The 11,911-nt window shown below is 31.9% G+C and overlaps 1 protein-coding gene across 1 annotated transcript in view; it reads right to left on the bottom strand.

Moving 5' to 3' along the window:
* Positions 1-551: 551 nt before the first annotated feature.
* Positions 552-11,911, bottom strand: part of LOC127154118 (titin) — a 28,053-nt gene continuing 16,693 nt past the window's right edge. The window contains exons 2-4 of the mRNA XM_051095529.1: positions 2,064-2,378; positions 1,467-1,769; positions 552-1,202 (exon numbers count right to left, since the gene is read on the bottom strand). Of these exons, the coding sequence (XP_050951486.1) occupies positions 997-1,202; positions 1,467-1,769; positions 2,064-2,378 (824 nt within the window). The 3' untranslated portion in view covers positions 552-996. The remainder of the gene's footprint in view (positions 1,203-1,466; positions 1,770-2,063; positions 2,379-11,911) is intronic.

Below are 11,911 nucleotides of genomic sequence, written 5' to 3'. Positions count from 1 at the left end.
CAAGTGACCAGTCTTGTGGTGATGTCATTACACAGAGTTCAGAAATTAAGGGAGGCTTGAGTGAAAAAATGCTCCTGTACAATCTATGGCTGTTGAAGATGAAACGAAAATGGGAAGAAAAGTGTTGATTGCAGCATTAAATTTAGATTTGCTTATGTTGTACTGTTTTACACATTTTAACAGCGTTGTGCATTATAAGCAATTACATATGATTCTGTTGCGCTTATAAATGCTGTGGCCAATCACAGGCATTATCGCTGAAATGCTGGAATTTTGTTCAGAGCATGTCTTGAGTTCTGCTGTTAGTAATTAATTTTACAGTTTAGACAGCTTCAGTGATTATAACAGGAACTTTTTTGACAGTACTTAAACTAGAACGAGACTGTGATCACGTTACAGTCCATGTGAACTGGAAGTTGGTGCAGACTTTATTTCAGTATAGTGATATATTTTCAACTGACAATACAAAAACAATATTGAATAGAGGTGGGGTTTTATTTTTAAAAAATTAAACATTTAACATCGAATAGTAAATATCCATCTGACATCTTTCTGTGAAGAAAAATATTTTTATCAGGCTCAGATGTATAGGTTTCTATGTAAGTACTGGTACTTCTGATTGGGCTGAGGCTGGTATTTTAGCAAGTTTGAAGAAAAAGTTTTTGATGGATGTATAATATATGTCAAGAGCATTCACTCAGTATCATTATCTCATTTTTGACCGAGATGGCTTTTAGCTGGTTTTGCATCAGAACTCTTCATATATAGTTTGTTTTTTGACACATTTTTAAAATATTTAAATCTTCCTGGTCACATGTTGCCACACCCACTGTATTATAAATATAAACATATTTCAAACATATATTATTACACTTATTTTTTCCAGGGTCTTTGACAGTTGTTCTTCCCAACCCTCCCCATTTATCTGGGCTTGGGACCAGCATAGCAATATGGCTGGGTTTAAATTTTGGGCTATGAATCAACTGCCAAAAAGACTCAGGGATCAATAAGATTGGCCTGTATGCCCAATTTTACAACATTTGAATAACACAATAAAGTCTTATTTTTTCCATTGTTTTTGTTTGCCTTTTTTCCCTTTCTTATTCTCTTGAAGCATATTGCAGCTGCTAATAGTAGACCTAATGCAAAGAGTAACACTGCAGGCAAAAACACTCGAAGACGTGTGGGTCCAAAACAAGAAACTAAAAAGACAAAGAAAAACAAAAACTGCTGTCAAATACATTAAGGAACTAAAAAATACAGTAGCCATTAGGGATGCATTACAAGTGTAACCAGATTACTTCTGGTTACACTTAAATCTTGGTCACAAACTTTTGCAATGCTATTCATTCAATTAGTTCTAATTATAAGTAACTGAAAAATTATTACATAATTTAAATCACTTCATTAATTAGATGAGTGACAGAGACTACTTCATTGAATAAACATAAACGCCACTAAAATACCTGCGCATGGCTGACAGAGTTGACTGATGTCCAGATGTTTGGTCTGGTTGCTGATGTTGTTGTTGATCACACAGCTGTAAGTGTTTTTATCCTGATATTCAACTTCCAGAGGTAAAGAGAGACTGATGCTGAGATCAGACACACTGATGTTGGAGATTAAACTGTTTCCTTTGTACCAGGAGAGAGTCACATTGCTCACATTCACCACTGAACACAGCAGTGAACATTTAGACACTGATGAACTTTCAGATGATGAAGAACATTGTGAAGTGTTTCTGATAATGACAGGAACCGGAAGAAGAGCTGGAAAACGGGGAGAAAAAAAATTGTTTCTTGTATTTTAGATTGTAGATTGAACATATGAAAACAGAAATAATTGTTGGAATCATATAATGTCTCACTTTCTAAATAGAGAAACAGTTAATTTCAGATGTATCAAAAACTCTTGCTGGATTTGTCTTTTTAATTGACTAATTCAGTTGATTTGATTATTTCCTTTTGAGTTTGGTGTATATAAAGCACCTTTATATAATATTGTTTTTTTTTTTGTTTTTTTTAAGTGTAATGTATTAAGGATGCTGAATTTGAAATACTCACTGTAGACTGTAACACTGAATCTCTTGTATGAAACCCTGTTTTTGGTGCTGATCTTGAGATTATAATGTCCAGAATGTGTGGTACTGATGTTTATGATGGTGAGGGATCCAGTCTGATTATCCAGCTGCACTTTCCCAAAAGCATCTTCATTTAACTTTATGCTATTGGCTTTTCCATTTATTTGGGCAACTAGAATGTTTTCAGGTCCAAAATACCACATTATCAGATCATCTTTTTGTTTTTTAACATCAGTGTGTAGCGTGAGAGGATTCCCCTCAATCACTGACACATGTTCCGTCTCATCACCAAACACACCTAGTAAAACAGAAAAATGTTAATTGTTATGTGTATGGTTACGTGATTACCACTGACATGACAGTAATGAGTAGTTATGTGAAACTGTTATCTGTAAATAATTTTATGAGCAAAGCTGCACAATTTAATATATATAATTATTAATATATGTACACAAATGTAGATTTGTCAAAGTTTCTCCTACTTTTATTTCATTTAAAAATGATTTTAGAATTTCAATCCATAAAACATTTAAAAACAAATAGTGCTTTAAAACTGTAATTTAAATGTGTTATAATTACCTTTTATTATTATTTTATTGTTTATTTTTATTTATATTAGTATTATTTTGTTTATTATATATGTGCTTGGATTTATTGTTAACGTGTTTAACAATGAAAAGATGACAAAGCCTGTTTGTTATTTAAAAGTTATATATATATATATATATATATATATATATATATATATATATATATATATAGTGACGTAAGTCACGTGACGTACAGGTCCCGCGCCTCCGCAACTGACACTCCGAGCCCACAGGATGTTTACAAGAAAGGAAAATACATTTTTCTGAGTCTAAAACCCTTTTTTGTATTATCGTTGTGAACAGTACTGGCGGCGTGAGTTACCATGGAAACCGCGCAGAGATCACCAGCTGCTGAAGAGGAGGTGACGCGTCCAACATTTCTCTCAGTTTCTCGTCAGTTATACTAAAAAACGTTAGACAACTGCTTCAGACTGGTTAATTAACATTACCCACAGTATACTTTTAAGTACGTTTGTTAATATTTATACCTCTGTGATTATGGTATTTTTCTTAATTATCTGAAATGTCTGCTAGCAAATGTTACGCTAGCATAGCTGTTTATAATGATGCTGAGCACAGCAAGTGTTTTTTTTTTTTTTTTTTTTTCATATTTCGCTGTATGTCCGGTTTTTATTAATAATTTGAGTGTATTTTACTATTCATATGTGTGTGTTTCTCAAAATAAATCATCTGAATTAATTTCGAGTCTGTATCAACATTCACAGTTGTTGGAACAGCCATTACATTAGTTTGGGCAAATGATGACATAAAATAGGTTAAACTCTGCCCATAGAAAATAAATAATTATACAAAATTACCATCTGATAACCAGAACACAACTATTGATCCACAACGTAGCCACGACGTCGCAGTTACTAACTGGCAACGTCACAAAGTTACGTTGTGGCGAGGTAAGGGTCTTTTTCAGGTTGCCACCTTGCAGTCACGTAACAGTTACGTATTTTTGTTAGCTGGGTAGTCACTGTTTAATGACATGTGACGATGCAGGCTAATGCTAAGCTGATCATGATTAGTAATGAAGGACATCAGGCTATGGCAAGCCGTTTTAACATTTAATCTAAAAGCCGTACTAGTATCTATTTTCATGCTACCAGTACTTATGTTTTAGTTACTAGTATCTTTTCCATTAAGTACTAGTACTTATTCATTAGCTACTAGTGCTTATTCTTCAGCTACTAGTGCCTTTTGTAAAGTTACTAGTACTTATTCATTAGATACTAGTACTTATTCATTAGATACTAGTACATATGTTTTAGATACTAGTACTTATTCCAAAAGTGACTAGTATTTCATTACAATCTTTCTGTTAAGAAAAAATAGAACTAGTACTTATTTTTTAGCTACTAGTAACTTTTTAGACCAGAGATATCCTGAACTTAATAGATACTAGTACTTTTTGAATTTGCATTTCTGCCAGTATGGTAATCGTATGTTGAATATTAATGAACCAGCAACATACCAGAGAGATTAGAGAGGAAACGGAAACAAGGTGACGAATGTACTTTTTTTTTTTTTTTGATGAAACCACACAGAAAAAAAAACAATCATTTGTACTCAAGCACATAGAAAACTTTTTTGTTTTTGTTTTTGTTTTTGTTTTTTTTGTTTTTTTTTGTAGACGCTGTAATTTCGTAAACATAGTAGCCTAAAGTGTGTGTTTGGTTGGTCATCGGGTGCCCTCTGGTGGCAGAATGAAGAAAAGACACCAATTGTATTATGTATTAATTTCCTCTTTTTTTCCTCCAGTAAAAACACTGAATATCATATCAGGGTTGTATGTTAACTTTTTTTTTTTTTTTGCATATAGCACTGGTGCTACAGACATTGAATGTTTTTACATAAATGTTCTGTACAGGGCATACCGATTCCAAACCCTTATGGTTTTCGGACAAGCATTTTCTTTATTTGGAAAAAAGGACAAAAAATATTATTAATAAAAAAAATAAATAAATAAAAAATAAAAGGTGTGCTGTACTTCTAGGGCTGCACAATTTGGCCATAAATGTTTTTTTTTTTTTTTTTTTTTTTTTTTTTTTTTTTGTATCAATCAATATGACTAATAATGATTATGTAGGGATGTTCATTTCGGTTATTTTTCCTAACCGACAGCCGACGTTAACCGATTATTAACCGTTAACCGACAAGATTATTTTAAATTAGAATTTAATTATTTTAGAAAGGATAAGTGTCTGTGACCTGTTAAAATACCAACATTTGTTTTCCAGGATTAATTTTACATGTGCAAAAAGCAGCAAACAACAGAACATGAGGATTCACATGGACACGTCGCATCACCTGCAGCTTCTGCGAATGGAGAAAAACATCATAAAGCTAGGCTAATGAATGAATAGGCCTATAAGATAAATCTTTTTACTTAATAAAACAAACAAACAAACAAACAAAAAGTGCAACAAGTAGCTAGTATGCAGAGTTTTGGTTCATTTTTGTGCTGCGCGAAAGGAAGACGGCTGAAAGCGGCTATTTTTCTTTATTTTACAAACAGCAAACCGTTTACAGTTTCGATCATCTGTAAAGAGTCGTTTCCCCTGTTAGATCAAGTGATTGCGCCGGCGCCGCGCGCGCACACAATCAGCCAAACATATGGGGGGGAAAAAAAATATCACACTACATCCAGAAAATGTTTTAAAATATTTTGATTACTGAATTACCTTTTAAACCGTTTAACTGATTGTATTAATCGGTCAAAATTCTTTCTGTCGGTTAACGGTTAACCGGTTAAAATGAGCATCCAGATTATGGTTATTAGTTTTATATAGAAACATTAGACAAAATAAGGAATATTACTTTTGTAATAACTCTATTTCACTATAATATAAAAAACTGAGCATTTAAGAATAAATATAATAATAAATTTAAGGATTTGCAAATGTTTACCTAAGTTCTTAATTATCTTTGCTATTTTTACCCAAATCAGTGTTTTTTGAGCAATAGTGAGTACTCAATAATGTCATTTCTTTTTCATTCATACTTGTCGCCGGAGGGCGCCCTCCACTAATGAGACTCACTGATGACGTTCCAGGAAATCCCTTCTATGGACAAAGGCTTTCAGCTTTTGCTGTAGATAGACGTTTTACTAATGAAACATGAATAAAATAAACAATTATTGTGACAATATATGGCTTTTATCTGTGTTCTTCAAGCCATCTCGGGTATTTTTTATAAAAATAAAGTAAATTAAAAACGCAATGCTAACCTATAGCGTTTATCACCATTTAGAATAGTCTAAAGTAGCATGATTTCTGCCTCTGTTTAATAAAACCATGTCAGATCACAAACATACGTTATTTCAAAGACTCAGCTGATGTTGTGAAGTGTATTTGGACTAAACATATCATTATACTTTTGTTGGACAACATGTTTGTAATCTTTCCTTGTGTTTTCATGGTAACCAATTAGCAAGGTAGGCTACCATACAAATCCATTTAGCCCTACTTAACTATCAAATTAATTCAGCATATTAATGTATTGTATTGCCATATGGACTCTGATTGGACGGTGGAGATGTACTCATGTTTATGTAATGATCTTTTTAAAAGAAAATATCTCCAAATACATTCTTACTAGTACTTTATGAGGTTAAAGATATCTCCAAATGAACAGGGAATGGTAGTTATTTTGTTTTTGATATCATCTTTTCATTTCTGACTAGTAATTATTGCAATAGTGACTGGTATCTATTTAAATATTACTAGTAAGCATTCATTAGATACTAGTACTTATTGAATAGATACTGGTAACTAATTAATATATACTAGTAGTTATTCATTAGGTACTAGAACTTATTTATTAGACACTAGTATCTTTCACAATTATTACTAGTAAAATTTTTATCTTACTAGTCAGATCTGCTTTTTTACTCGTCTTAAGTTATGACTAGTCTGAATGGCCACAGTAGAGTTCAATTAAACATTTTACTAGTGAAATAAAAAATCTTACTAGTAACATTTCAAATAAGTACTAGTATCTAATAAATTTGTACTAGTATCTTTTGAGTAAATACTTGTTGCTAATCAATAAGTACTAGCATGTAACAAATAAGAACTAGTATCTAATTACAAGGTACTAGTACCTATTAAATAAGAACTAGTATCAAATAAATAAGAACTAGTATATAATGAATAAATACTAGTATGTAATAATTAATAACTAGTATCTATTTAATAGGTTAGAGTATCTAATAAATAAATACTAGTATGTAATGATTAAGTTCTAGTATCTAATAATAGGTACTAGTATCTAAAAAATAAGTACTAGTACCTAATGTTTAACTACCAGTACATAAAAATTATGTACTAGTCACAACTGGAATACATACTAGTCAAAACTGAAAAGTTGATATCTCAGTGACAGATCACATAGAAATCAATGGTAAAATTGAAAATGTTTTACTAGTAACAACTGAATAGTTACTAGTCACTATTGAAATAAGTACTTGTATCTAATAAATAAGTACTAGTATCTATTTAATAGATACTAGTATCTAACAAATAAGTACCAGTATCTATTAAATAGATACTCGTATCTAATGAATAAGTACTAGTATCTATTAATTAAGTACTAGTATCTAATGAATAAGTACTAGTATCTAATAAATAAGTACAAGAGTCTATTTAATAGGTACTAGTATCTAATGAATGAGTACTGGTATCTTTTAAAAAGGTACTAGTAGCTAAACAACAAGCACTAGTAGCTAAAGAATAAGTACTAGTAGCTAATGAATAAGTACTAGTACTTAATGGAAAAGACACTAGTAACTAAAAAATAAGTACTAGTAGCATGCAAATAGATACTAGTACGGCTTTTAGATTAAATGTTAAAACGGCTTGCCATAATCAGGCTCCTTTGAGATGAGCAGATTCTGCGCAGACATGGGCGGATTAACCATATGGGCAATTGGGCAGGTGCCCAGGGGCACCACGTCCAGGGGTGCACCACGCAAATTAATTTTCTCGTGTAAGACAAGCAATGTATTCTCAAATGCAAGCGATGCATTCTCAAATGTCTATCTAGCCATGGCCTATACCCTTTCGCCAGAACATAGCCTAGCCTGAATGTTTTGTTAAAAGTTTTTTTTTTTTTTTTTTTTTTTTTTCTCCTCCTGGGTAAATCAGTGGATGCGCGATCTATCGCCGGATGTACACATATAGGTGAACCCGCGCGCTTTCGTTTCGACGCCCATATATTACTCAAACAGATTCTAGCAGCATGGTGTGCGGTGTCATGCAATTCTCTGCAACTGAAATGAAACTACCTCACTCATAAATGTGTGAATCTGAATGTGCTACAGAGCGTCAGCCTTGCGCTTTCACGTTAATTTGTAGCCGTTGGCAATCAAGAAAGGGTCTTATAACCAGTTGTAAGTTTAATTTTCAGTTCAAATCCTCACAAAACTCTTTACCTATATACGGTTCTTAACAAATGTATTATACCACCAATTACCACCTGTTATTATACCAACTTGTTTTTTTTTTTTTTTTTTTACACAAAAAATTATATTGACGATGTAGCTGGCAACGTGTCTGCCTCTCCCACTTTCCAGTAGGGTTGTGACAGTGAGGCAGAGTTTTCCCTCTTTTCCTCGCCTTTATTCGCTTTTGTTCGCTTTTAAATAGCTTGTAAATGCCCGTGCATTGCAAATGTGCAAATGTGCAAATGCGAATTTTACTTTCACTTTAGAATTAGTGGCAATTCGGCGTCAAAAGATTTAATTGATAACAACAAAACCATCGTGTAGAACTGAGAAATACAGATATAGGAATAAATAAAAATAGAAATAAACAAATATTTGATTTTATTTTGTATGGCCTCTTTTGGCCTTGATAAAGCATGCATTCTTGCTATCATAATTTTTCTGCACTTTTCCACAGTCTCAATTGTTACTGATTGTTACTGGCTTCCAAATAGTTTCTAGTTGTTCCCAAAGACTTGCTTTTGATTCAACTTTTGTGCAATCGATCTTTGAATCAATTCAGTCCCAACAATAGTTAATGTATTTTAGCATTCAAAACACTACTGTGACTAAAGATCTTACACTAATCATTACAGACACAAACATAACATTGGTTATCACCAATACTTAGTTTAGGGCAGCTGTGGCACAAACCTTACATTGGGTGGTGGTATAATACATTTGTTATGCACAGTATATGTAATTGCAAACAAGACCATGCACTTTTTTACACCTTTCTTTGAAAGGAATAAAACGTTCAAAAATTCTTTTGTAAATGAAATATAATGAAAAATGAGCTAAGGACAACGACTCTAAAAAGACTATCCACACTTTCTTTATTGACCATAAAGTCTGAAGTGATTAATAGATAGGATTATATTATATTATAATAGATAGGACAGCTTTTTAAAAGCCCGAACCCGTTTACAGCCCGACATTATTCAAATGTGTGCAAGCACACAGCTCTTTTGCCTTTTCTCAAGAATAAGTAATTTATACATGTTTTAACATAATTTATTCATTACTAACTTAGGCTATAGGCCACTTGGAAGTTGGAACAAATAAATAAAATAATGTCTATGAAAACTATTTTATAAAACTTGACACAAAGTATATTTTTCTTGTTGAACAAAGTCAGTTAACTTAAATTATTTTTGTTTTTGTTTTTTTGTTGTTGTTTTTTTCTTTTTTCTTTAGATCAAAATATTGTTTGTGCCAAGCTTTATATAATAGTTTTCATAGGCATAGAAAATATTGTTTAGAACAAGTTATTTATTTTTCATTGGCTAAAATTATAAAATATAGATGTCAACCATTACCCTATTTTTTTTTAATTGGTTGAATGAAAACATTTTTACTAGATCTACATCAGTTGTTTTACTATTACAATTTGTTAAACTATAAAATTAAGAAAAACAAAACAAATAAAGCGATATGCAATACTATTTTAATTCAATTCCAAATGTAAATTTAAAAACACAACAAAACATGATTTTTTTTTCTGAAAACATTTCCACATAAAACATGAAAACACTAGTTTAACAAACTTTTTATGGTTTTATTCCACTCAGTACTGAATTTTAGGTGCTAACTCACATTTTCTGAGGTTGAGCATTACCTGCTGAATAAAATATAAAGTGCTTTTCATACACTTAGTCCAGGTGCAGGGCATAAATCAGTCTGAAAACAATGGACACAGAAGGCCTGAGATCAGTCAGTCCATCCGTTACAATTTTTTCTTCCAAGATGATTTCCACTCTAGATGGGTTTTGAGCTGTGGACTTTCTTGATCAATGCTGAGGATTCATACTGGAGTCTGTCTTGTCAGCTGCATCCTAACAGAGGAAGAAACAGATTGACAAAGACATTATGAATAATTATGAGTTCTACAAGGAATCTTGTAATTATGGGATTACAACATGGGATGAATGCACTTACATACCTAGTTTACTGTAAAAAGAGCTGGCCTTTGAATTATCATCTGGGTGATGTCAGGCTTGTCATTGACAACTTTTCTGTGAAGAGCAAAAGTTCGTAAAAGAGCAAGTTAGTCTTTATAAGGGCATCTGACTTAATGGTTTGCATTTAATTGTGCAGTGTGCTAGTCAATAAAGTGATCATCCTCAGAGTTAGAACAGGGGGCTGTTTTTATAAAAGATGCTAAGAAAAGCAGGGATAAAAGTCCAAAACCTGACTTGAAATAACCTAACAAATCGATCAGGACTAAAGTGGTTTCATAAACGACAATTTAAGTTCAGGCAATCTCACCAAATTGATCCAGATTCAGTGAGTCAAAATAATGTCAGCCCTTATGTCGATCATAGATCAAATCGATACACCATGGCAAACAGCAATATATTTGTGTTGTTTAATGCATTTAAGACGTGGTGTTTTCCCCAGTGCATAGCGGACATAACACACAGTCAGTTGTAGCCTATATTTTTATTTATTGGATTTATTTAAGTTGCATTTTTTTTTTTTTTTTTTTTTTTTTTTTTGTATACTTTTATATTATGTCGTGGCCACGAGATCATTTTGTCGAGGTAACGACATCCATTTATCTTGGCCACGTCTTATTATGTTGAGGAAACGACATGTGCTTCTCGTGGCCACGAGTTTAATGCGTAAACAAACCTGCGTGACCATAGTAACCCGGGATTATCAGAGATAGATTTATTACCATTTCATTTTGAATTAAGGAATTATTATATTAATTATTATAGAAATTAATACAATATTAAACGATAATATGCTGTCTACGCGAATGTTGTCTGTGCCCGATGTAGACAGCATTCAAAAGAAGTTGATCATTATTAAATATTACATAAAGTATATCAAATAGTCCTACAAACATTTCATGCATCCCACAGTCTTGTAAATCCATTAACTGATCCTCTTTTTTTCTGTAATATTTGTATCATTCCTTTGTATTCGTTATATTTTTTACCTTAATTTCTCTTTACTTAAAGTTTTGAATGTAAATGATACAGTAAAAATGTGAATATGCTATATGACTGGGATTTTTACTGGAATGCAGTTTAAAGGTTGAATTTGACATATATTCTATTTTATTTCGTCTAATTAATAGACTAGCCTATATATTCACGTAGTTTCATTTGTAAATCATTTATCGTCACACACGAGCATAAATACAATCATAAAGTCAAAACTTTATTGGCATAATTGTCAAGCATTCATAAAATTAGCCCTAACCAGTTAATAATAATAATAGCCTAACCATAATAATAATAATAATAGGCTAATAATAAATTATAAGTGACTTATAAGTGGCTATATGTTTATATTTATTGTGTATGGCTTTGCCTAACGTTCTACCCTATATGCTAGTATTTGCTATATTTTGCAAAGAAGTTTAAATACAATTAATTGACACTTGACAATTACAATTGACACAGGCATGAATACAGTCAAAACTTCTGTCAAAACTTTACTGGCATAATTGTCGTTTACAGTTATTAATGCTTACAGTTATTTTATTAATGCTTGACAATTATGCCAATAAAGTTTTGACTTTATGATTGTATTTATGACCGTGTGTGACGATAAATCAGTGAGTTTTCATTTACAAATTAAACTACGTGAATGATTCATTCCTCAGTAAAACACTAGTCTAATAATTAGACGAAACAAAATAAAATATAATTCAACCTTTAAACTGCATTCCAGTAAAAATCCCAGTCATATAACATATGTCGAGCATTTACAGTATTTACATATAGAACGTTAAGT

Source organism: Labeo rohita, chromosome 22, assembly GCF_022985175.1.
Source record: "Labeo rohita strain BAU-BD-2019 chromosome 22, IGBB_LRoh.1.0, whole genome shotgun sequence".
Lineage (NCBI taxonomy): Eukaryota > Metazoa > Chordata > Actinopteri > Cypriniformes > Cyprinidae > Labeo > Labeo rohita.
This window is presented reverse-complemented; position numbering and strand designations above follow the sequence as displayed.